This window comes from Adiantum capillus-veneris, chromosome 15 (assembly GCF_014529385.1).
Source record: "Adiantum capillus-veneris isolate H3 chromosome 15, ASM1452938v2, whole genome shotgun sequence".
Lineage (NCBI taxonomy): Eukaryota > Viridiplantae > Streptophyta > Polypodiopsida > Polypodiales > Pteridaceae > Adiantum > Adiantum capillus-veneris.
This window is the reverse complement of record NC_140945.1, coordinates 38,655,877-38,683,229: the sequence shown is the minus strand read 5'-3', so window position 1 is coordinate 38,683,229 and position 27,353 is coordinate 38,655,877. Positions and strand designations below refer to the sequence as shown.

General features: G+C 41.9%; 1 protein-coding gene across 1 annotated transcript in view; it reads left to right on the top strand.

Annotated features, from left to right (window-relative positions):
* The window catches only part of LOC147440548 (serine/threonine-protein kinase STY13-like), a 38,061-nt gene extending 26,690 nt beyond the window's left edge, over nt 1-11,371 (top strand). Inside the window, exon 3 of the mRNA XM_086530264.1 lies at nt 10,831-11,371. Coding sequence (XP_086386390.1) covers nt 10,831-11,176 — 346 coding nt within the window. The 3' untranslated portion in view covers nt 11,177-11,371. The remainder of the gene's footprint in view (nt 1-10,830) is intronic.
* Nucleotides 11,372-27,353: the final 15,982 nt, after the last annotated feature.

The window sequence follows — 27,353 nt, the reverse complement described above, 5'->3', positions numbered from 1 at the left end:
TTTTTCTCTTCAGATTCTTTTTTCTTTCTCTAGGGAGCTGATTTTCTCTCTCTAAACCTGAATTTTTGATTTTCTCTATTGTCGATTTTCTCTCTCTAGAATCTACTAGGACCGAGCATTTTTTTTTTTTCTCTAAAACAGAGAATTCCTTTCTAAAACTAATTTTGTTAAAGTAAGTGCTTTTTTTGATGTTGTTTCTAACAAAAAGCTGGCACCCCCCTCGGCCGAGATACGCGCTTGCTGTTGCTGCTGCTCTTCCCCCTCGCCCTCTTGCTTGCCATCGCGCTCCCCCCTTCTCTAGCTCGCCTCCCCTACCTGCTCGCTGCCTGCGTCCTTTGCAATTGCCCTGCCCGCCCGCTTGCCCACTGTCCTACCCTGCCTGCTGCCCTACCTGTCTGCCCCACTGCCCCCTGCCCACCTCCTCGCCCACTCCCGGTCTTGCTTGGCTTGTCTCGCCAACATCGTCGACGTGCTCGGTCTAGCAGAAGGCCTTCGCTCGCGGACGTCACTTCGCCCCTTCTCCAGAGAAGCAGACACTGATGGAGGCTCATGCTCCACCTCGGAGGGACTCTCAAGAAGCCCCCTCGTGCGACCCTGCAGAGCCCACCATCCGACTTGCTCTTTCATCGACAGAGCAAGCGAGCCTTGCAGCAGAGGTGGAACGCCTTTAGGCGACTTACGTCATCTGTAAGATTCTCGGCACCAGACCCAACAGAGGAGAGGTGCGTGATCTTCTCCAAGTCCGCCTTCTCGCAGAGGTGGGCAAGATCTTGGATGTTCAGTTCCTTGGACGCGGCTACTATCAGATAGAGTTCGAGACTTCTAAGATGGCGTCCAAGGTCTTCGCGATGAGCCCCTTGTCCATCTGAGCAGCTCGAGCCTACTTTCGAGAGTGAAGTCATGTTTTTGATCCAGCTACAGATGTCTGGTAGAGGAAGCAGACCTTCCCATCTCCGTCTGCTTCCTCGGTTTGAGGAGGGAGTTTCTGCCACTCTTGTCGAGGATAGGCTCAGAGATTGGGACTGTCCTGGAGACACCTGGCACGGCAGCCATAGTAGCTGCCAAGGCGGTGGCATCCCCTCAATACGTTTTCTAGTTCGTGACACCCACACTCTCCCAAAGGTCATCCTACTACCTCGGGTGAGTGGGGGTTGGTTTCGTCAGAGCGTGGAGTATTCGGGCCTCTCGAATGAGTGTTTCATTTGCAAACAGATAGGCCATTTGGCAAAGGCCTGTCCTCTTAGGAGACCTCGACCCACCACGCATGTGCAGCCTCTTAAGGCTGAACAAGCCCAACAGCCAGACACACAGGACGCACAGACTGGTACTTGAACTGAGACGAGCGATCAGATAGCTGACGGTTGGTAGCAGGTGCCTGGCCGGCGTCGAGAGGGGCGGGCTCGCCCCACTGCTTCCCCTGGTGGTCGACCTCCTACAGCTCAGCAGCACTGGGTTTTGACTAGGAACCGTTTTGACCCCCCTTGGCAGGACCCGCCTGAGAAGGCCCCGTCCACTTTGGTTCCTCCACCTCCACCCCCTCCTCCCTCAGACCTTGCCGTTGCGCCTCCCCTGCCTTCTCCCCCTCCCCCTCCTCCACCTTCGCCTCCCATCTCTCCTCTCTCCGTGGTGGGGACCTCAGCCTCATCCCCCGACCCCTCCCACCACCACTCCTCAGACGCAGGGGATTGGTCACGCGTTTGCCGCAAGGTGATCTCTTGGTAGTGCTTTCGCTACGAGCCGTGTGGCTCGTGAGGGTCAGCCCCACTTGAGGCCGCCTTTTTTGGTGCAGACTTCTCCTTTTGCAGCAATGCCTCCAGGTTTGACTAGCTTTGACATTCGTAGACGCTGGACTTCTTTGACTACAGTTTCACACGGTTTTTGGGTGACTCTTCTCCTATTGGGTCCTATTGGCTCAATGTTAAAATATTATTTCTTAAAAGATGCTACAAAATCTTCCGAACACGAAGCCATACCTGCTATGCTTCCTATACATGCTTGCAAATCACTCCACCCTGCTCCTACCTCTAAGTGTACCTCTTGTGCGTGCAGGCCATGCCTTTCCACCCCAGACCCTCTCTCCTTGCCCCCAGCACACGCACACACACAGTTGGCCTCCACCCCAACCACCGGATCCCCGTCCTTTCCCTTATCATCCCTTGTGAAGCATCATCCTAGACATAAGGTTCTACTACTACTCCAGATCTGGCGCATTCAAGAATGTGCATTTATCTGTACAGTGCTAGAATCAAAGCGTGTCCAAGCTACCCTCATGCCCCGAGCACCCCTCCCTGATCCCTCTCTCTGCATCAATGCACACAGACATCTGCGCCAAACAACCAACGAGCAGTGGTTATTCCCTTTCACGGAAAGACAACGTAGGTATGCGATAACAAATAAACAGCACCGGCAATGGTCGTCCTGGAGATTTGTCAAATGTTCATGTAGATGTGTGTGTGTGTGTGTGTGTGTGTGTATATATATATATATATATATATATATATATATATATATATATATATATATATATATATATATATATATATATATAGAGAGAGAGAGAGAGAGAGAGAGAGAGAGAGAGAGAGAGAGAGAGGGATATTAACGTCCTGTCGAGGCCAAAGCTGACTTATAGGACAGATCAGAATACATCTTTGGTTACATTGTCTTCCATCATAGCAAAATGAAAATAAAATAAAACTACCTCAGTAGCTCAGAGCTCTATGGTCATGAGCTTACCATTACAACATGTATTACCCATGCTTTTTACATATAAAGAAAAGAAAAGATGTGCAATCAGGTTTCTTTAGTCTCCTGTCCTTGAGGTGATTTGTTGACAAAGTCTCTAATGATGGCTCTTCCTTCTCTATAGACTGCCCACTTCCCCTTTTTCCTTGCTTCTCTTACTTTTTCTAGTTCTGTCGATCTGTTCTTTAGTTGGGTAGGTGTCAGCTCATCTGATATCCAAATGGATGTACCTTTTAATGACCTTGTCTGCTTCATGACTGCTATCTTGTCTTTCAAATCATAGTAGAAAACCTTTGCCTATTTCCCTTTTACTTCCACATGCATTGGCTCTCCCAAATCGATGAAGGGGACCACCCGAGACAATCGTTTAGTCAGTGTATCTGTCTCTACAGTGTATTCAGATTCATGTTGTTCATCTTCATGCCTTTGCGTGTCCCACCCATCGGGAAGACCTCCAATTCGAATATGTCTTTCTATGCTCTGTACTCTCTCTTTTTCTTTAATAACATACAAAACTTCATCAGAGAAGCTTTGTGGAGTTACCTTAGCTGTAGATTGGTCTTCTTCAACCTTTGGTGGGAATTCTTCCATTGTTGTTTGCTTTGTTGTCAATTCTTGTACTTTTGTTTGAAGGTCTGCTATGTGTTCCTCTTTCTTTTGTAGCTCTTGTTTGACAAGACTGAGTTCATTCTGAAGTTCCTTCATTTCTTGTAGCAGGTAAGATTCCCATCCTGTTGGTTTTATGATTGGTGCAGGGATGCGATCTGGTTGTGTCAGGATGTCAGCAAAAGTCTTCTTCTGCTTCCCTGTCATGGTGCGGGTGTGTGTGTAGAAAAGGGGGGGGGGGGGGGGGGGGGTGTTAGAGAGCTACCAGCCAAAGGGGGGATCCCCCCCTCAACCCCCTTGGGGGGGCTACTCCCTTACCTCAAGGTGCTAAACGGTTTGCGGCTGCCCTGTCTCGCGCAAGGGAGAGAAAATCAGAAGATCAGGGCTGCCCCTGCTATCCCTGCTGTATTGCGTGAGTCCCCCCCCCCCCCCCCCTCTGCTGAGACCAGCAGCCGCTACCTGTTGCTGTGCCGCGAGAAACCTGCTGCTGTGCCGCGAGAGACCAGCAGCCGCAGAATAACAGTTATTAAAAGCCAAAAATAGAGGTACATGGTACATGCAAAATTAGAGGTGCATGACACATGCAAAATTAGAGGTGCATCATCACAATAGCTGGGGTCCTACTCCTGACCTAGAAAAGGCTTGCTGTCGAGTCAACGTCCTCTTTCTTGCAGCTAGAGGCATTGAGCTTTGGACACATCGGTGGGTTTCTCCTTTTTGCTGTGCGGTAGAGATATCACAGAGTCTACCCAGCACACAGTTCTTGACTGGCTCCAAACTCAGGCTACTGAGTTCTCACACCACATAGGGGACTTAGGGGTGACAGATCTGGTGCAGACACTTTGGCCTCTTGCCAAGTTCAGCATGACGCCTCCGGGTGCAGCGGGTTGCAGGCACGTTGTGGTGCATTTGTTTGCTGACACTTAGAGCGCTTCTTGTTATGTATTTTGTACATGAGGATTCTTGGACAGAGGATGTAGCCCTTCAGGTTGCACGCTAGTCTTGGGCCTGGGCGGGACAATCACTTCTTTCGCGCTTGTCTAGAGGTCGTTTGGATGCGGATTACTCCCCATCCAAACCGGCCTCAAAGATAGCGAGGTTGGCTGCTGTGGCAGCAGCTGTTTTCTCCCACTGACTCCATGAGGATCATCTCATGGAATGTGCAGGGATTAAGAGGGTCCTAGTTTCAGCGTCAGAGGGGTCGGTTGCGACAGGAGCTTCTGAGATGCCTTGTGGGTGGTGAGATTGACATTCTTATGCTACAAGAGCATCATCTCTGTGAGAGTTGCATTAGACGGTGTGGTCAGATTTTGCGTGATCGCTATGAGACGTTTTGGTCCGGTGCATTTGGACCTGGAGGCATTCAGGGTGGGGTATGTATGACTATTGCGGATTCTTTGCAGCAGGCCATTCTGGGCAGAGGGATTATTGTGCCAGGCAGGGCTCAGTCCTTGGTTGGAGGAGCAGTTGCAGTAGGCTCGCCAGGAGCTTGCCAACATAGAGGAGAGGCGCCAAGAGTTTGCTTTTCATCGACAGGCATCTCAGTAAACCGAGGTGGGTGACAGAGTGACGAGGGCTTTCTTTGAGACAGCAGGAACCCGACATGCGCATTTCAGGGTAAGCCAGTTGAGGAGGCCTGACGGGTCAGTTGCTTCAGAGCTAGAGGACATGCCTGTAGTTGCCACTGACTTTTACCGTGACCTGCTGTCAGCAGAGCCTCAGTCAGAGTGTTAGGATGCATGCAAAGAGCAGGTGTGGGCACAGATGCCTTGTCTTGTGACTGAGGAGATGTGCCAGAGGCTTGAGTTGCCTCTTCAGTTAGAGGAGCTCCACGCAGCCCTCAGAGCACTTCCCTTTGGTAGCTGCCCAAGTGAGGATGGTTTGATTCCCAGCTTTTTCTTAGAGTACTGGGACTTACTTGGCTCATATCTCTGTAGCGCTTTTCAGTACATCCTACATATAGGAGAGTTGCCTGACAGCATGAGTGGGGGCTTGATTTACCTCATTCCCAAGGAGGGTGGCTCCTTGGATGAGATTCGATAGTGGCGGCCCATCACCATTCTCAACTCAGCCTACAAAATTCTTGCCAAGGCTCTGAGTTTGAGGATTCAGCCACTTCTAGAGAGCATCATACATGGGACACAGGCAGGTTTTGTCAAGGACCGTAGTATCCTTGACAATATCTTTACTTTCTGGGAGGCATCTGCCCTCGCGCACCTTCATGGTGAGGATTCGGTGATACTTCTTCTTGACTTTGAGAAGGCTTACGATAGAGTTGACTGGGACTTTTTGGAAGGCACTTTACGCAGGATGGGCTTCTTAGATGCCTGGATCATAGGTGTGTCAGCTCTTTACAGACGGGCACACAATTAGATACTTTTGTTAGGTGGTAGAGGAGATCGTTTCATGCTCACACGTTGGTCAGACAGGGTTTCCCACTTGCCCCCTTTCGCAGCAGGTTGGTCTATGTGGCTTAGCGCTCCCTATTCGGGGAGATGAGCTACTAGATGCTGAGTTTGCTGACGACTCAGCCTTGTACTTGGAGGGCCAGGAGGCCAACCTTCACAGGTGTGAGCAGGCTCTTGAGACCTTTTGTTGTGCATCAGGCGCACTGATCAATTGGAGAAAGACAATAGCTTTCTCGGTTGGTAGTGCTCCTAGGCCTGATTGGCTGTCAGGTGAGGGTTTCAGATGGATTCCCCCAGGGATTGCAGTTTGATACTTGGGCTGTCAAGTTGGCTTGGACTTGTCTCCTGAGCAACAGATTGCTCCTCTCCTCCTGTCCATAAGGAGGAAGTTGTTACATTGGAGCTCCGCACGTCTTTCTCTGGGAGGCAGAGTTGTAGTGGCCAACCAGGTGTTGTTGGCTACTATGTGGTACATCACTTCTTGCTGGATCTTTTCGAGTTCCTGCATCAGCGAGGGAGAGAGGTTGATCAGGAACTTCCTTTGGTCAGGGCGTGACACTCATATAGCCCGGGCCAAAGTGGCCTGGCAGGTCATCACTCTTCCTTGTTCTCAGGGAGGGTTGGGGATCATAGACCCAACACAACAGAGTAGAGCCCTTCTTGGGAAGTTTGTTGTCAGAGGATTACTTTGGGGGGAGGAGCCCTGGAAGGAGTTTTTGCTTCAGCGGCTTAGTGCTAGTGCGCCTCAGGCTGGAGGCCCTTGGCGACCTTCGACCAAATGGATTTTCACAGAGATGCGTAGAGTTGGCCTGAGCAGGAGACTGGAGGACCGTTTCGCTATGGGTCTGCTCCGCTCCTGGGAGCAGCTGAGGAGAGGCCTGGAGCAGCATCAGCCTACTTGCACGGAGGAGCACCTGAGACAGCCCCTTGTTTGGAACCCCATGGTTAGCACTGAGAGAGGCCACTTGGTTGGTAGTAGGCCTCATGTTTCTTGGGGTCCCATGGCAGATGGTCCAGCACGCACTTTAGGTGACTGGCTACAGTTTTCACGCTTATCAGAGGAGCTTCAAAGCATCCAGCTACAGGGCATGAGAGCGGTGCAGAGCATGTGTCAGGACATCACAAAGTGAGTACCAACTGAGTGGCTCACGCCTCTCGAGTCAGCAGCGCCCAGATGGATGGGGGTCTTCATGCGATTGGAGGTTCTCATCACACTTCGAGCTTGTTCAGAGATTGTACCCTCCCTGTTTTTCGAGCTACAGGGTGAGGGTCGCTTACACAGAGTTTCAGTAGAGGCCCCACAGGTGGCAGAGTGCTGTTTTCAGAGGATCCGAGTTGTGGGCATCTATGGGAGGACTTCTGTCATAGATCCTGACCCAGCAGCTCTTGAGACTCTCTTGAGACTGGCCATTGGAGGCTGTGGGCTTGGGAGTGCTGTCCACTGGCACGAGTGCAATGGGATCCTGGAGAGTGGTTTTGGAGGGACCCTTTCTCCTCAGCCGACCATCCAAGTGTCCCTTTCTTTTAGTACACTGCTAGACTAGGACGTCACATACTGGCAGCATGGAGAGAGGCTCGTCTTGCTGCAGCACCTCATTGGCAGGAGGAGGGTCTCACAACTGAGTTCTTGTCAACTTTTTGGGTGAGGTTGTGGGACTCCAGACAACTGCGGCAGGTCACTTTGTTCCAGTGGCTGCGTAAAGGACATTTCGCTCTGACATTGTGTGTGTGTGTTATAGTTTAGTTGTTCAAGTTGTTTGAAGTGATAAAGTGTTCCAAAGTTTTGCAGATTGTGGTTTTCTCTGTGTATTCTGTCAGATCACTTGTCGGAAGTGATTACACATCTTGCCCAATACCGTCCTTCAAGTAACTAAAGTGGAACATTGGTTGGATGCTAAGGTGTGAGGGAAGATTCAGCTTACAGGATAAAGTGCTTAGCTTCTTGAGGATTTGGAATGGGCCACAATACCAAAAAGATAACTTGAAAAGCTGTACTGTCGTGAACAGTTCCTTAGTCCTTTGGTATTCAAGATATACATACATGTCCTCATGGAGCTCACGAGGCTGCCTATGCTGGTTAACGTAAAAGGTGGCACACTCTTGTGCAGTCTTTATACTTTCCTTTGCAATCGTGAGTAGTCCATGCATATCCTGCAAATTATCCCTACGGATTGCAACTTGAGCCCCTTGAATTGAGTAGCAATAGGTGGTTTTGGCTTATAACCTTACATAAGCATGAATGGTGTATAACACAGTATCTGCATGCTCAGAACTATTTTAAGTGAAATTATTGGTAGATGATAACTTTACTAATCACTTTGACGACATGAATGTTAGGAGGAGTGGAAAGAGAATTTGAAAAGATTGAGAAAATTCACACAGTTTCAACTCTTATGTAACCTTGTGTTTAATGCTGGTTGATTTGCCTTACTAATAGTTCCTTTGCGGTAATGGTGAATTCTTTTCAAGAATGGTTGGAGAAAGAGATGTGGGTAAATGGATAGAGATTTTTCAATGTAGAAATAGGCATAGAGAATGTTAGACCTGAGTATGTAGATGATGGATCTAATGGAGAGAGTCAGAGAATTTGAGATGGAGGGGAGAGAGAGAGAGGAGATCACACATAGATAAGGCCCCAACCAACCCTCTCAAGGCCCCCCCACCCATTATCGAAGTTATATTTGCTTTCCATTGCATAAATAGAAGTGCAACAACTTTTATACCTCTATGCATGGATAGTCTCAACTTGAGGGAGATTACCACCATGGAAATTCTTCATAGGAAGCATATCCAGGGTTGATTTGAGGTAGTGATGCAATCTGACTTGATGTGAGCTGTGTATGACCACCAAAGGGAAGATCTGGGCTTATTTGCACACCCGATGTGAGGGGATTATGGTTGAATGCTGGCTGCAAAAATGCAGATTTGGCTGCAAGTTCAAGGGCTGAAAACTGCAGCAAAAATACGTACGCTGATGGTAAGAGATGGTGGAATGATGGGCAACAGATGGTGTGCCCCTGAATGTGCCAAGGGATGCGGCAATCTTACCGTCTCAGTGAGACAATCCACAATGATCCAGATGGCATCACGATCTTTTCTCGGAGGAGGTAATCCAGTAGCGAAGTCCATTGAAAATGCTGCGCCATTTTTGATTTGGAATATGTAATTCATGTAAGAGGCTTGCATGCTTTTGGTGATCAGCCTTATTAAGCTGGTAGTGTGCACTCGCTCTCGACAAAGGCTTTCATGTGCAGCTAACAGAATTACTTTTCTGTCAGCTCACCAAGGTCAAAGGTTCTAAGGGCGTCTTGCACTAGGTCCGTCATGATACATACAAAACCTGGCTGCGAATATTCTGTACATCAGGCACACACACTTCTCTGTTTTGAAACGTAGACCACCTTTAATGGATTACTTCTTTACTACCGTTCTCTCTGGAGCCGGCCATTTGGGGTGTGGCTGTCGTGGCAAGCAATTTGTCTTGGGCAAGCCACAAAATACCATCAAAGTGAGGATCATTTTAGTAGCACCCTCGAAGAGAGAAGTCAGTTTGAGATCTTCGTAAATGAGAGAGTATTTATATCAACAATTTTGGCTAAGAGCATGTTCAGCTGGATTGGTTGCATGAGTTCTGCACATCGTGCCTTATGAGCACAAGGGTTCAGCTGATCTTGGAGATACTGAACAAATGATAGTTGGTTCAAACCACAAAGTGGGCGTCCTCAAGATAATGGCATCAACTCTTCAGTGTTAGTACTCCCTAAGGATTTATGCTCCTTACATGACATGACACAAACCAAACATGCACATAAAGTAACATAAGGGATGGACGTTTGATTTACCTCCCAACCATAGTGTCCAATTGCTCACCGTGGAGCCTTAGAGCCTGCAGCTTTTCTGATCGAGTGTCACTCCCAAGGATTGACCTCTCATACCACTGGTTCCACACCCTAGCTTGGCAAAGGGTCTTCCATCCAAATGTGGTGATCACACAAGATAGCTCACAAATGAGCCCAGGGTCCCTAATCTTCGATGTCTAGAGAAGTAACACGTGGTGAATTAGTCTCCTCATTCCACTACCACCTTTCACATGGTATCAGAGGGTAAGTGTAGAGTGCCAGCATTGGCATGATCACGAGGACTCGGTTATGGCTGTCAATATGTTCCAGCCATCTGGAGGAGTAGCTGCTGGCTGTGCAAGGAGATCCAGATAAGGCAGTGCAGGCTGTTTTCCGGCAACGGGGGGGCTTTTGCTGCATTTCCCCTCTATTTCAGATCTGTGTTTAAATCATCAGGAGAGACGTATACGGTGGATTGCATCAGCAGTAGGGTTCTTTGTATGGATAATGCGTTGGACCACCTCGGGATCTTTGGTTGCAGTTATTTGGATGGCATTAGTGGTATGATTCGAATGTGGTTGAGCAGGAGGTGATTGAAGGTTGTAATTTCATGGCTGGCAGCATCATCTTGATGTGTGTCTACACTTGCACTCTGTTAATCATGTCCATAGTTTTTTCACATGTCAATCAACATGAAACTCAGACAAATATGGAAGTATGAATTGAGTATGATCTCAACCTTTGCATTGATCATACATTACCCTAATTTTTTGAAGTATCTTAAATACTAATATTATTGGGATAATATTCAGTACTCAGGAGGAATATTGTAGCATGAGTCATAAGTCGTGACTCATGAAGAATAATAGTAAGCTTCATAATGCTCAACGTACATAAGACCAAAGGCAAAGGTTAAGTTTGAAACCCTTGTAACATACATGAAAATTTCAACCGTTCACAAATGTGTGAAAAATGGAATTATGAATCATAAGAGTATGATTGCATGTGATCTTTTCAATAAAAGTTGAGAATAGGATATTAGATACAAAATGATTGCATGAAGGGTGCGTTTTTGGTTACATTTAGATGTTGCTTTGTAAGGTGAGTTTGCAGTTACGTTTTTGGCTGTGCTCTATTTTGCACTCCAAATCATGTGAATTTGCATGCTGTAGTACGGTTTGGACATAATTTTTTGATTAGGATGCTGAGGCAGTTCCATCCATTTTTTGCAGGGAGATGATACAACATCGAGCGTACAACCATAAAGTAGACGTGTACAGTTTTGGTATAGTCCTTTGGGAGTTGGTGACCGGGAATGTTCCTTTTCAGAACATGACGGCAGTTCAGGCTGCATTTGCTGTGGTGAATAGAGGAAGGAGACCCGACATTCCACAAGACTGCCCGGCGCCACTAATTTCAATCATGACTCGCTGCTGGGATGCGAATCCGGATGAAAGGCCATCATTTTCAGAGGTGGTGCAGCTTTTGGAAGAGGCCCAGCTCACCATCATGCGATCTGTTGGGACTGCGCGGTTTCGAGGTTGTGGCTGTCTTACTACCCCCCTTACCAGTGATTGAAGGCAATCATCCGCTCTCTTAAAGCTCTGTCAGCATAACTTGTCAGATTCCAAATTTCATGTTACCAAGACAATACATTCTATACCTTAGCCCCTTCTTTCTTTGCAGCTGTGGGAAAAAAAGCTGATCTGTCTTAATTTTTTTTCCTTGCAATATCTATAAGAAATTTCGTTGGATGAAAGATGTTTAAGGACACCCTTGTCTATCATTTTGTTCTTTGCAGGCCTTGGGGGGCTCTCAATTATTGTTACAGTTAAAAAGGTTTGAGTTTTCAAAGCTTAGAATCGTGAGGAAAGTTTTAAGTGTGCCTTTAGAGAGCAGTGAAAACACGGTAGCCAGCTGTCGAACCACCATTCAATTGGAATGCTCTGCATGTTGGCTTTTGGTGAGCCCTTGAATTTCTAGTGTTGTGAGTTTAAAGATATTAGTAGGAAGCTTTCATTGATCAAGTGCACTCATGAAGCTTGAACTACAATTAAATGCTGGTTTATTTTTTCCCTTGGAATGTTAGTCCTGGGATTTCGTCAGAGTCGGTGGAGCTTGAAGAGAGCTTTCATTTGTCTCCTGGGTTGTATCAAGTGTGCCAGAAGTGCTACGGTCTGGTGTATCTGGCTTCGAGTGGCTAGCATTTGTTCCGAGTTGTGAATGCCCAGTGTTTGTGCTGCTTCTTTCGTTGGGCAATGAGGTCCTTCGAGTAGGAACACCTGCACAGACCTGTTTTGGAGGATGAAAATTTGAGTGTTTCCTTTCTGGATCAACCATGTGATGGGCTTGTTTTCATGAATCCCCTCTATTGCAATGCTCACTCTCATTCTGTCTATGATTCTCATCTATTAGCATTATGGTGATTATCTAGTTGATTGTTTGTTTTTGAATACTACAAACATTCATGAGGTAGGTGAAGATTCATCTCTCTCTCTCTCTCTCTCTCCCAAAACATGAGTGCACACACATCGCCATGCCCGTGTGTGTGCATGCACCTTGTGTGCATGCAGGTGCATGCGCATGAGATCCACATGGTCATAGCACCAGGTAACACTAATAGACCTCATCAGAGAGCTCACTGCAATATGTACACATTGAGGTTGATGGAGGTGTGAAGGCTCGATCCTTGGAGAAGGGATCCTTGATCCTTAGAGGTGATAGTTTGGATACTGGTGTGCTTAAAGGGATTTTCAAGGATGACGGAGCTTTCTCACATGAGGTGAGCCTTGGAGCTGTCTCACATGAGGTGTGAAGGCTCGATCTTTAGACAAGGGATCCTTGATCCTTAGAGGTGATAGTTTGGATACTTGTGTGCTTAATGAGGTCCAAAAGGGATTTTCAAGGATGACGGAGCTTTCTTTGGCTCACTAGCACATGAGGTTATCTTCATAGTCACGGGCTAAAAGCTCTATTACTCTAACACGGTGTTAAAGGGGAGTTCCGAAAAGCTTGAAAATATTCAAATGGTAAACATTGGGTGATCAAACAATTCTTCAAAAAAGTATTTTTATAAAAACAAAAAGCATGATGTTGGATCAAGTTACTACAATTGATCCTTGTATTATGCCCCATTTTCTTCCTTGCCTCTCCCTAGTGGAAAGTCATTGTAAACACCTTCCATTTGTAAATGACCTATTATATGCATCTTTCCCTTTTTGAATGCCTTTAGCCACGTATGCAAGTGTTGAAGAAAATCAGAAGAATCATAGTTCATAATTATTGTCATGTAGTGTATGAAGTTCTCCGAGATTGAAGCATTTTTCATAGATTTCTTGAATTTGTTGAGCTCTTTCTTGAAGTTGGAGGGCTCATTCTTTTTGCAATTACTTTTATCATAGTAGGAGAAGACTACATCCAAGGCTTTCCATACTTTTGCCTTCTGGTTTCTTGCTCTGCCATCAACTCCATGATCCTTTCAACATTGTGTAGGTCCTTCCATTGGTTGTACATAACTTTATCCCAAATTTTATGGAATCCTAAGAAGGTCTTGGCTTCACCCGACTAACAGAAGCTCTCTTAGGAACTTTATTTCCACTAGATGACCTCTTCTATTAGTGGGGTGAAGGTCATGACTTTCATCCCACTAATAGAAGCTTTCCTAAGAACATTATTTCCACCAATTGACCTAGCTCAATCACCAGATTTCCCCCATGAAGTCCAATAATTTTTATGGCAATTTCTTTGGCTGATAAAGGTTGTCAATGCATGCAATGTGCACATGTGGACATTTGAAAAAGGGAAACATCTAAAACAAATTGAAAGCTTGGATAGTTAGATTTTCTATTCGGGGCTTTGTTCCAATTAGCAAGATTCAACTCCTTTGTGTCATTGCTTTAATTATTGGGAAAATTACCAAATATCCCTCTAATTTGTGAAAATTTCCAAAATACCCCTCAAATTTCAAAAATTTCCAAGATACCCCCATTATTGTCATAAATTTCCAAAACGCCCTTCAAATTTTTCAAAATTCCCAAAATACCCTTGGTTGTGAAATTAATTTTCTCCAAAGATTAAAAAATTTGTAGCTTTTCATAAGAAGACTCATTGCTTATCACTATGATGCTAAATCCAGAATTTGAGTTGATTATGTAGGCTTTGATAAATTTCTTTATTGTCTTTAGACATAATTGCCTTTTTTTGCGAGGTAATTAGTGACAAATTACATGCTAAGCACACAAAAATGGATCTCAATTGTCAAAAAGGAATAAAGATTAAAAAATCTTGAACAATCCAACCAAAATAAATACAAGGGTATTTTGGGAATTTTTTCAATTTGAGGGATATTTTTGGATTTTCCACAAATTAGAGGGGCATTTTGGTAAGTTTCCCTTAATTGTTTTTCTACTACCCAAAAATTTTGACTTTCAAAACAAAAACACCAAATTAAAAAGTAAATTAGTTTTATCTCATTGCTTTGATTGTTCTGCTACCGCCTTCACCTCCTCACTTGAGACTCTCAATATTCTTTAACTTCCTTTGTCTTTGTCTAAGCCCAAGCTCTGTTCTCTCTCTCTTGGCTGTATCGGTAATGATTGTAGATTCTTTAACTTCTTCTTGATATCTTGAAGTGATAATTAAGAGAATCCTTGAACTATTGTAGCAAACAGTTCTCCTTCTTAAGAACGTCCCTTTTGTCACAAGGTTTTGTGTATAGCCTAATAGCCCTTTCATACCATCTTCTATAATTCTTATCAGTGAAGCGCAATTGACAAATGGTGGCGTGCATGTGGTGATGGGGTCTATGGGATACAATCTACTATCTGTCCATTGGTCAATGTGTTTCTTTCCCTCTGATTCATTGCTTCAATGGAAAAAGGATAAGTTTCACAAACCCTATTCAACATGGAGATGATATATACCTCTCTTAGTAGGGTTCATGGTAAACACTTGGATATGGAAAAGATGATGGGTTGGATATGGTGCAAAGAAAGGTGTAGAGAAAAGATAGGAGCATGGTCTTTTTGGAAAAGAGACACATTTCAAACAGGTTTGGAAACGACACTACATGTGGGCCCCCAAAAACTGACATCTTATGCACCCAATAAAAAGGCTGACTTTTTTTCCCAATGTCAAGGTTTCAAATTTCTTGTTCACATTTTTAAAAATGAAAAGCATTTTCTCTCTCTACCATTTCTTATAGGGCAAAAAAATGATCTCAAACTTCCCCTAATGCAAGACATACAGATTGAACACATCGCTTAAAATGCAATGTGGGTTGTGCCCACCATGAGCCAAAAGACCAAAATGTGACTTTTTTTTTGTTCTATAGTTGTTGATTACAACGTCTCTTTGCTTATTATCATGGCTATGATTCACTTCTTCACATCATAGCTCCAAATGCACAAATGTTATTGGAGTGCATGAAGTGGTTGGAGAGTGGGAATCACAATATAAATGGAGCTTTTATAATAATACACAAATCTTGCATTAGGTGATTAAACCACTTTGATTCTATGGTAGAATGAGATGTAAAATCGTCCAAACAAGATTTCCATGAAATTGCACAACATATGGATGTAAAGACATAGCCACTAGCTTCAACAGATTCAAGGAGAGCCTCTTGTACAATTCTCTACACGTGCTATCTAGGCCTATTAAGATCAAGAGTTCACCTTAGACTTTTGTTAAGCTTGCTTACCAACTTGTCTTTGCCTTTCTTAGCAATTTTTTTTTGCTATTGCATGTAAAACTATCCATGAAGATCACCATGTAAGAATGCTAACTTAACATCCATTTGGACTAAATCTACATCGTCTTTGGTTATCAATGCGAGTTTGATTGTATAACTGTCATTTTGACAAGTGGTAAAAGGATCATTGAAAAATCTATACAATGTTCTTGTTTCAAACCTTTGGCAAAGAGTTTAGCCTTATACTTAGGTACATCATCACTGGCCTTGATCTTCAGCTTGTAGACCCCTTATAAAGAAAATACTTATTTTATTTTGGCAAAGGTACTAAGTCCCAAGTTTTATTCTTCCACAAAGGTTCCCTTCTTAATTTCATAGCAATCTTAGCTTCAGCTAGTCATCTTGTAAATTGCCTCATCATACTTGAAGGGCTCTCTACAATCTACATGATGTAATCTAGACTTGACACAAACCATCTAGGTGGCCTATAGACACCAATTTGACCTTCTCAATACAAAAGGTTTTATAGGAGAAGCTTGCTATCCCATTAGTGTTTCAACACTACTTGATGAACCACCTCCATGTTTAGAGCTACTAAGAGCTTTGTTCAATCTATGCTGTATGGAAAGCCTACTGTCTTGTCTCATAACAGGTGGTGTAACATCCTCAAAAGTGACCTTTCTCATCTTATTGGTAGTAGGAAGAGTGTATTTGGGGGGGGGGGGGGGGGGGGGGAGAGAGAGAGAGAGAGTTGCTCACAAAAGAAGAAAGTAACTAAGAAGAAAACAAAATGTTGTCGTTGTTACTTGTGATTGCACTAACCACTTCAATCATAGCTTTACCCTTGTCCGCTTTCTTGCCATCATCGTACATGTATTCTTCTTTCCCTCTTTCACTTTCATTAATCTTTAATGTGCCCATTCTTCTTGCAATGATAACACTCAATGTCTTTTTGTCTCTCAAGCTATTGTAAGACTAACATCCCTGAGTGGCTTCCCCTAAATTGATTTTTATCTCCATCACCAAAGAGGCTTCCATTTTGCTTGCCTTGTTTATGACTAACCTCCTTTAATGATGAAAAGCTGCTAGCTGCATGGCAAACTTACCCACATATTTTTGGGGAGAGGTTGCTCGTACAATGATTTACATTATCATTAGATTGCCTAGTACGCCATTGAATTACAATACTCGAGAGGAAATGTGGATTAGCAAGAAACCAAACTATGACAAACTTTGTGTTTTTGGGTGTGAGGCATTCTCACATGTACCTAATATCTACACAGAAAGATGGACCCCAAATCACACAAATGCACCTTCATTGGTTATGATGTCAATGGAGAAATGGGATATTGTCTTTGACATCCAGAATCTCAATGAGTATTTTGGAGCTGTCATGTTATCTTCAATGAATTAAAGATGCACAAGAACCCTATCAAAGCAATGGAATATCAAAACTTAGATTCAAAAATGTAGGTTCAATTGAGATTAGATTGGTAGCTCACTTTACCGGTGACGTTCCTACCACTACTAGTGTTCCAGAGCGAGCAAATTCTAATAATTAGGCAGTGAGAAGATCTACAAGAGTCTTTCATGCACTTGAGCATTTTTAGCCAAGGTTAGACTATCTATTAGTCACTGATTGTGGAGAGCCAACCTGCTACCAAGAAGTTATTCAGATGGAAGATAGCGTGAAGTCTGATTGGAAATGGGTGTATAAGAAAAAATACACAAAAAAACAATCTTGAATCTAAGTATAAGATTGGTTGCTAAGGGATACAAGCATAAAAAAGGCATGGATTTCAATGAGATTTTTTCTATAGTAGTCAAAATGACTACATTATGTCTTATGCTTGGACTAGTAACATATAAGGCTAGATTGGTTGGTAAGGGATACAAGCAAAAGAAAGGCATGGATCTCGATAAGATTTTCTCTATAGCAGTCAAGATGACTACGTTACATCTTATGCTTGGACTAGTATCCACTAAGGACATGGAACTTTTCCAAATGGACAGAAGACGACATTTCTTCACGGGTATGTGGAAGAGGATGTTTACATGAAGCAACTAAAGGGTTTTGAAGCTAAACCTGACAAGGCTAGTAGGGAAAAACTAATGTGTAGACTACAAAAGGCATTGTATGGCCTTAAGCAATGCTCAAGGAAGTGGTACTAGAATTGACAAGTATTTGTAGTCCCAAGGCTATGTGAGGAGCCAAGAAGACGACTGCATGTATACTCAAAAGTTAAATGATGGTTCGCTAATCATCTTAATACTTTATGTCAGTAATATGCTCATTGAAGAATGAAGTCTAAAGGATTAGGCTGCCATCCTGAAGAAATCACTCAACACACAATTTGCTATAGATAATTTGGGAGATGCAAATCATTTTCTTGGTATGCGTATGAAGAAAGACGAAAAGCATGGATACTGGAGTTATCTCAGGTGACATATATCCACAAAATCTTACAGCATTTTAGTATGCAAGGTGGGAAGGCTTTATTGAGGACCCCAATGCAGGCATATGCAAAACTTAGCAAGGATGATGCTCCCAAATATGATGTTGAGAAAGTGGAAATGGAAAAAGTGTCATACTCTTCAGTAGTGGATAGTCTTATGTATGCCATGGTCACCACTAGACTAGACATTGCATTTACGGTGGGAATGGTCACTAGATTTATGGAAAAAACCTAGTAGAAAGCACTAGGAAGCAGTGAAGCATATTTTGAGATACCTTAAGGGTACAAAGAGAAAGTGCTTATGCTTTGGGAATAGTGATGTATCCATAGTGAGTTACACGTATACAGATTATGCAAGTTGTGTAAATAGTCAAAAATCCACCTCTAGCTATGTATTCTTGTTTACACATATACATATTATGCAGGTTGTGTGAATAGGCAAAAATCCACCTCTAGCTGTATATTCTTGTTTGCTAGAGCAGCCATTATATGGAGGTCGTACCTCCAGAATTGCACTTCGTCTTCCACCACATAGATAAAGAGTATGTTTAAGTCTCTAGTACCAGCAAGGAAGCTGTATGGTTGCAGTTTCTAGTGCTAGCAAGGATGTTATATGGTTGCAATTTGTCTAGTGCTACCAAGGAAGCTGTATGTTTAGCTTATCTAGTGGGAGATCTTATCATTCATCAGATTCTAGTGCTGCATTGGGATAGTCAGAGTGCTATGTTAGATAAGAACCATATGTTTCACTCAAATTCAAAACACACAGAGGTCATTTATTATATGATAAGGGGTATATTGGCTAGCAAACACATTGATCTGATCAAGGTCCATATGGGTGATAACCCAATAAATGATCTTGCAAAGAGCATAGCCTCAAATAAGTTTGCACATTGCATAGAGATGATGAGTATAGGGTGTAGCCACACACATGCTTTACAATTGCACAATTTGTACATCAAAGTTCAAGGTACCACCAATAGATAAAAATTTAATAATGGTAGGAACAAACATGTTCCATAATGTAGGTAGAGAGCATAACAAGTATATTGCCTTGACATCCATATCTAAGTTCAACTTTTGAGCCCACAACTGGCAAAAAGCACCACTAAAACTATTTGAGGCAACAATGCTACCTTGTTGCATTCTCAAGTCAAAGAGCTTCTTCATGAAATAAACCTTGCTAAACTCGGTCCCTTCCTCAAAGTTTTTGATAACTTCTTTTAAAGTTACATTGTGTTCTTTGTACACTATTTTCACTAGTTGCAATTTTATTGTAGATTAGGGAGTGCATTGAACTCAAGCCAATCCTTGTTAGAAATGGTAGTAGGCTTAGCTCGCTAATCTTTTTAAAGGTTTTAGCTTGCTTCTTCTAGATAAGAACATCTTGAAAATGCTCATTTGGCAATGAGAAGTAGCTACCTTATAGCTTTCTAATTTCAAAGAGTTCTTTTTTGACATAGACATTGCCATCTCAAGCATGGGACAATGGAAAGATTTGAGGGAAAATTTGGCTCAATTTTGGCACTAAGATGGTAATATTTCATCCAAAAAACATCAATCCAAAAAACATCATAGAAATACCCATAATCTAAGTAGATAAACCATGGCAAGAATCTAACAAAATTTTAATAATATTGCATATAATTAAAAACTTGATCGCCATAATAAGTGAAAGAATGACAATGTATTAAAGGTGGACATAGACTGAGTGTAACTTGACTCAAAATACTGTCAAACCAACTTGGCTTATGAATAAAATACTAAAAACCAATTTGGTTAGTGAGCACAACACTAATATCCAATCTATAAATGACCTATGGCAAGGTGATTTCTAAAAAGTCAAATATTGTGCAAAGGTAAACCAATGCTCCTAAAATGCACATCTTCAAAAGACCTCCATTAGGGAAAATTTGAGGTCTCTTTTTTGCCTTTTAACGTTGAGAGAGAGAGAGAGAGAGAGAGAGAGAGAGAGAGAGAGAGAGAGAGAGAGAGAGAGAGAGAGTGCTATAGGGCAATGAGAGAAGGGCTTTTGTTATGAAATCTTTTGTTTAGAAATTGATTTTGATTTTCTAAAATGAATTTGCTTTGAGCCACAATCTAAAATAACTTTCAAGTACGTGGTCTTTTTAACTTAACACTAGACTGGTAGCATGACACTTTTATGTCCTTGGATAGTTTTGTGTCCTGTCAAGTGATCATTTTTCTTGGATTATTTGAAGAGTATGAAATTGAATTTTTAGGTGTTATATATCCCCAAAGTGGCCTTATGAGCTGAAAAAAACTTGACATTTTTTTTAGAATATCCATCTCACCATTAACCTTACTCTTGCACAACATTTTTGAACCTAAACTGTGTGAAACAATGGTTCCTATTTTTGGTTTTTTTTTCAAATTTGTGCACCTATACCACTCTAAACTTCATGTTTGTGAGGTTTAGATTGCTAGAGGATAAGACTTCGTAGTTCTCAACATGTTTTGATGCTTCTAGGAAGAACTAAGTGTTAAAATCAAAAGTTCTGACCAAATTACAAGCACTCTAAACTTCATGTTTGTGAGGTTTAGATTGCTAGAGGATAAGACTTTGTAGTTCTCAACATGTTTTGATGCTTCTAGGAAGAACTAAGCGTTAATATCAAAAGTTATGACCAAATTACAAGAATTACCTAATCCAAAATTTTGGCCAAAATTATCAATTTTATGATTTTTTTGGTGGCTTTCTTGATATCCAAATGCAATTTTGATTGTGTAAGTGTCATGTCAATTTTGATTGTTTTTCGAATCCTGAAGAATACGAGACATACGAGTGTAGCTTTCTCAATATTGCTAGTTTCTTAGGCCAATTGTGTGTATTTTGTAGGTAGTAACCATATCTAATCATAAACGATAAATTTGGCTAGATATTGAGTAGTTTCTATGGGATTCTAGAGGTCATAATGCTAAACCTAGTTTGTCATGTTTAATGTATTTAGCACTTATCATTGTCCCCAAGGTTCCACTTAGTAATAGATCCATTATTCTTTATACATGCTCCATGGATCCTTTTGGATCGAAAGGCCCAAAGGGAACTAAGAAAACATGTATATAATATCTATATTGAGCATGACTATAGAAACTTTGATGATAGGTTCACAGAATGGCAAAAATGCAAATTTTTTGTACCTATTTTTTTGCCCCAAAATAAAATAGTGAGGCAAAAGTAACCATATGTTTTGACCACCAGCCCATTGAGGTTAACGGGTAATTTTATCACATGTTCTACAAAATCCCCCACTCTTATTTATATGCAAGAAACCGTAAGGAATGGCATTTTTGCCATATGTTACTAGTAGTCTTTGAACTATAAGCTCATGAAATGATTTTTCAAAATGAGTGGATCTATTATGATTTTGGAAAAATTTTCAAAAAAACTTGAAAGGACACTTTTATGTCCTGTTAGGTTACCAAACTAGTGTTAACAAGGTCTCTTTCACCGACCCGAAAGATTTTTTGCATCTTCTCATGGCCTTTTTTTCCTCCCACTCTCACCTCTATCTTTGCCTCACCACCTCCTTCTCCCTCCTCTTCCTACTGCCCTCTTTTCACCTTCATCTTATTTGCATCCTATTCTCCTCAAGCAATGGAGTCCACCTAGTCTAAACATTCTAGCACATCCATTGAAACCATCACCACTTATGCCACATTAGACAAGCACAACCAATGGATCACAAAACCATGACCAAGGGTAGTTGGATTATATTGCAACAAAGCAGGAGAAGAAAAGCCTCATCCAAAAATTTATTCTTGTCATGTTGGAAAGGAAGAATGAAAGACCTTTAACTTGTTGGAACCAAGAAGACAATGAAGGAGGTTCTAGTGCAACATGTTTACATGCCCAAGGACCCTCATCTCCATCATGGAAGCTCAAATCTTGCTCTGCATAGAGCCAAATGTAAGTGGTTCTATGTATACACTAGATTATTTTCACATTGTTTTGGATTGTTTATGGTTTTGTGCTTGTTTAATTTTTGTGTATGTTTTGTACTATGCTCATTACCGACCTATATTCCTCAAGCATAGAGGAATGGCAGCTAGTGGAGTGTGTTATAGATATTTTGGAATTTGGTATAGATCCATTAGTGAAGATATTTACAATGGGAGAACTAGTGGGTCTCTAAAAAAAAAGGGATATCTATGGCCACTACCAGCTCAATACCAAGTGAAACCTATAGTTGCAAGTTATTTTATGAGATCTAGAAATGTTTAAAGGCCAACATGGTAAGCAAGCAAAGCAGAGTTTCAATTTTTATGCCCATCATTGTATTTGTGGATTTTTTTGCAAAGGCAGATGTGAAAGTGTCTATAACAATGATGCTGGTTAAGTGCTTAGATAGTGAAGATGTATTAGAATTTGTGGATGAAGATTGGGCTAAAAAAAGAGCGAACAAATTCCTTTGCAAATTGCAATGTGGCTCCATTACCTGTAAATACAGGATCCATACCCAAAACTTCATTATATCATTTTTTATAGTCGGTGGCATCATGTTGGGGGTGATTTGGCCCCTTAAGATGAAAACATGGATTAGTTTAATGAGAACCCCATCTAGAAAATTTATGTGTGGATGAACAATGAACACCTTGCAATGTTGAAGATAAGAACCAAGTGCACGTTGCACCAAGTGAGGCATGACTTACACAATGAGGAGATAGATTTGCCTACAATTATTTCTTTTCAAATAGATGAAAAGAATGTGTGTGATAATGATTTCTTTCCTTCTACCATTCTTTGCTTCTGTGAGACATAATCTTACTTCCCTTATTTTTAATTATGACTTGCAGGTCTCGAGGAGGATTAAAAATAAATTTCTATGCCAAGAAGGGCTAGAAGGGATTGTGCATCTTATTCCAAGCTAAATGGTGCTCCCTATTTAGAGCCCTACTAACCTACTAGTATTGTTGATAGATTGTATCAATTGTAGCAAACTGACATTTTGTATAAAATATTTTCATATCGATGAAAAATATTTTTTTGGTTTAAATGTCTCATCTTGTTGGTTTCCTTTTACATTTTTTTGGTTCAAATGTCTCATGTTGTTGGTTTCCATTTTCATGTGATGCTGCTGTCATGCCCTCAATATTGTATAATTTTTGTATGTTCAAACAATAAAGTGCAGTCTTGTCATCTAGTTGCTTCATAACACTGTATATCTTCTTCCTCGCTTCTTGTGACCAAGAAAGAGAAGAAAAAAGAGAGAAAAGCCCATGAATAGGAGAAGGTAGAAGAGGAACTAGAAGAAAAAGTAGAGGTAGACTCTAAGCCTATTTTCATTATCTCCACTTATTTAATACTCCCTCCATGGTAGGTAGATTATTTAGGCCCTTCAAGTGCAAGGTTGGAAGATGGCATGGATTATGTTTTGGGTCTTGACATGGAACTATCAACAAAATTGGAATGGGAAAAACATGTAGAAACAGTAGAATTTACAATGGATGTAATGTTTGCTCTTTACAGAAAATGTTGGTTTCTCAAGGAGGGAATATGTAATATTTACAAAATGAGAGAGAATATGTAATTTTTACAAAATGTTGGTTTGCAAAATGATTTTGGGAGTTTTAGGAGTCCTAGGACTCTTCCTTGTGTTGGCCTCCTCTGTTCTTCATGGGATCTTTCTTGGAGTATTTGGCTCTTTCTTCTGCTCTTCTTCTTTCCGTTTGTCCTCCTTGGGCTTTGGCTCTTTTGGTGTCTTCTTTTTCTTTCCTTCCTCCTTGGGGTTTAGCTTTTTTGGTGTCTTCTTTTTGTCCTCCTTGGGCTCTAGCTCTTTTAGCATTTTCTTCTGCTTATCTTCCTCCTTCTTCTTGGGATTTGGTTCTTCTAATGTATTTCTCTGGTTCTTCTTTGTCTCCTTCTTATGATCCTCTTTGGCATGTGTTTCTGTTTTTTTAGGTCTCTTTCTGTGGGTGATATGTTCCTTTGACTTCTTCTCTTCCTTTGGAACCTCCTCTGCCTTTGGTTGTTGGGATAGGCATGTCCTTTTGTAACCATGCGAAACACCTCTACACTTGTAAAGCTTAGTGTTTGGCATTTGGCCTATGTGCTGTATGGCTATGTGTAAGCTAAGTAGAAAGGAAGGAGCTCAAGCCGGATATGTCCTCTATGCTTATAAATAAAGCCCTCTATGTACATACAACAAAAATGTACATATAGTGCTAGTATTTTGAAGTATTGGACGTGCACTCTCTCTTTAGAAAGCTCATTATGTAACAATGGAAGCCTTCACTTTCAAGCCCCCTTGAGTTCTCTCATCCCCAACAACTGGTATCAGAGCCAACTTGCATCGTAATTAGCTTAGCAATTCCGCACACAATCCATAGAATACCCACTTGTCACTTTTCATCAAACACACAATCGATTTGAAGCCGATTAAGGCTACTAATCAAGCCTTTTAATCACATAAAATTGACTAATCTGGTGCAAATTGAGTTGATCGAAGAATACGTGATCTTATTCTCAAGCTCGAGCGCACCCTCTTCTTGCATCAAATCAGCCACGGCTGAAAATCAGCCTTTTTCGTGAGAATCGACGAGTGCTGTCGAATTCAAGCATTCTCCCCACATGCAACCTCGGGACGATATCGGCCTTCGCAGATGTTTCTGCAGCTGTGCTGGGTGACCCCTCTTGCAATATCTCATCGTGGAATGGCTTCAAGATCATCCCACCTTGCTTTGGACGGCGACTGCTCATCTCAGCAACTCTGATGTCTCGTTTTTTGTGTGCATAATGCCTTTTTTTGAATTATAGTAGCCTTTTGAGCCTTTGATTGGCTAGTGGAGCTTCACACCAACATACTACACAGCTCCAACAATTTTCAAAGCTCCCATTATAATCTTTTTGTTGATTAAAACTCGCAAGTTTACTCACACTTGAAGTGGCAGCCAAGATCGACATCGACACCAAGCTCGACTTCGTCAATATTTTATGGTCAATTTGTATTCGATCAAGCTTCCAAGCTGTTCAAACTTCAAAGCGTGCTTCTCCAAGGCACATGCACACTTGCACACATGTAATTTAATCATTAGAATATAGTTATGTGCTTTTAGATCTATCTCAGCATGGGATCAAGAAAAAGAGAATGCTACTTCTCATTAAGGGTCGGAAAAGGGAGATGGTCTACCAAAGAGCAATGAGCAATTGATGGAGCTTAGAAGAATTTAGGAGTTAGCTTCATTAAAGACCTCAAAAGCTAGTGTTAAAAGTCTTGAGACCTAGGACCTTAGGGTATTTTAGAACTTAGACAAGCTAAGCCCGTGCTTGAGGTGCTTGTCGCACTTGATGACTAAGGTGCTTGTCGTACTTGATGACTAAGGTGCTTGAGGTGCTTCATGACTAAGTTTCTTGAGGGGCTTGAGGTGTTCCAAAGTCAACCATGATCCCTACAAAGGAGGGGGGCGAGCCCTAAACCTAGGGGCATGAGAGAACACACACACGCACACACGCGCACGCGCACACACACTCAAGGCAAGCCCAAGACTCAAGAGGCAATAAGGACACATGTCAAGCACTTACCCAAGTTGCACTCATAAGGTGCATAAAGCCTATTGGATGGCCTCTAAAGGGGTTGAGTGAGAATTTAGTTCAATTAAATAAATTTTCAAGAATTATTCAAGCCCTCTCTCTCAAAGGGGTAAGGAGGACACTTGTCCTATTCCCTTGCTGCTTGATATGCACAAAGCATGTGATTGGCTAAGCACGTGGAGATCCAATAAAATCAAATCTTGAGCTAGAAGAGGGGGTCGACCCAAGCAAAGAGGGGGTAGCTTTTGCATATACTTCCTTTCACACACTCACACACACTGTCTTTCTCATTGTGTTTTGAGTAAGAACTCCATCTCATTTTCCAAGCTTGAGAAGTTGAGAGCCTACACCGACAACACTTGGCTATGGAATGCAAATCCAACCAAGAGCCATGCTTCAAAGCAAAAACTTGCCATCTTCTTCATCTCCATTACCATGCTACTATGCTATGGTAAGCTACAAGAACAATAAGAAGTGAGGAGACTATTTCTTTCTCTTATGCTACTTCTGTTTCCTCTTCCCTACCCTCACTCCTGCTAGCTCTCTCCACCTTCGAATGTGTTTGAGGTCTTGGGATTGAGGCCGGGGATAAGTTAATGCTTTGGTAAGATAGTTAAGGGCATAACCTTGGTGCATGAAGCTTACCATCTTCATTGCACTAGCAAGGTCTCAAGGAATGCAAATCTTGTATTGTACCAAGTCTCTCTTCCTGGGAGAATCTATAATACAAAGTCCTTTTAGAGGGGGGACCGGCTTGAAGTAAATCCGGTCCTCAACTGTTGTCAATTTCTCTAATTTCTCTATTTTTTACAAGTATTGTTCATGCCAAGCTAATAAGGTGTAATGTTCATTTTGCTACCTTTAATCAAGTACTCTTCTTATGCTCTTTAAGAATTCTCTTAAAGGAAATGCTCACTATTTTTTATTTAAATTCTGCTACAATCTATGTCTTAGCCATAGTCCATTACACTGAACCATCCTTTGGAAACTTTGAATGCTGCATTTAATCCAAAATATAGTCTTCACAAACATGGTTGACAAGTGCTTCAAGAGGCAGAAAAGAAGCAACCATATTTGATTTTTGCAAATGCTGTAAGCTGGCAAAATTCAGATGCCCAAAACGTGCATACCAATTTTGCATTTGAAACAACCTTTGAATCCACAATAGCATTTGCAAAATTTTGCCCACACTTGTCATACAAAGTGAGCGTATACAACCCACGACATAAAATGCTAAATGCAACAATTTCATCATCGAAACTAAGATCATATGTTGTACATTTGTCATCCACAAATATGACTAAAAGTCCAAGTCTAGCAAGTGCAGATACAGACAAAAGATTTTTCTTGATCCCAACTACATACAATGCATCAAAAAGTGTGAAAAAACTGCCATTTGCAGTAGTAAGCACAATCTTTTCAACTCCCTGAACCAAATAAGAGGCATTGTTGGCACAAATGACTGAATTCCCATGAGGGACAGACTCAAGAGAGGAAGACAAATCACGATGTGAGGTAATGTGCTTTGTAACACCACTGTCAAAATATCACACATGTGAATTTGCAGCGAGACTGACATGCATGTGTCATGGAAAACAAGATCATAAGTACACTCTGCACTAAAAGGCCACTTTGCATGTACATCAACATCACAATCTCCTTTCACAGAAGATTCTACAATAGTTGCACTTGTATTGGACCTTGTAGTTGATCCACCTTCTTTCTTCTTAGCCTATTTTTCCTTCGATTTTGAATAGTGCTTGATCAAATGATCATGAGCTTTATCTTCTTTTCGCCCTTATCACCAAAATTCCTAGACGAAGTGCTGCCATTAGGAACAAAAGATATTCCACTCGCAAAAGAACCATGAGAAGTGGTTACATTGCTGTTACCACCTTTTCTTTGAGCAACAATAAAATCCTGTTCAAATGCATGCTGTTTAGCCCTGTTTTTTTTTGGAAAGTGATTCTTGCAACAACAATGTGCATAATGCGTCAAACTTGACAACTTCTGGATTTTGTCTCCAAGTACTAGTAAAAGTCTGGTACAAATCTG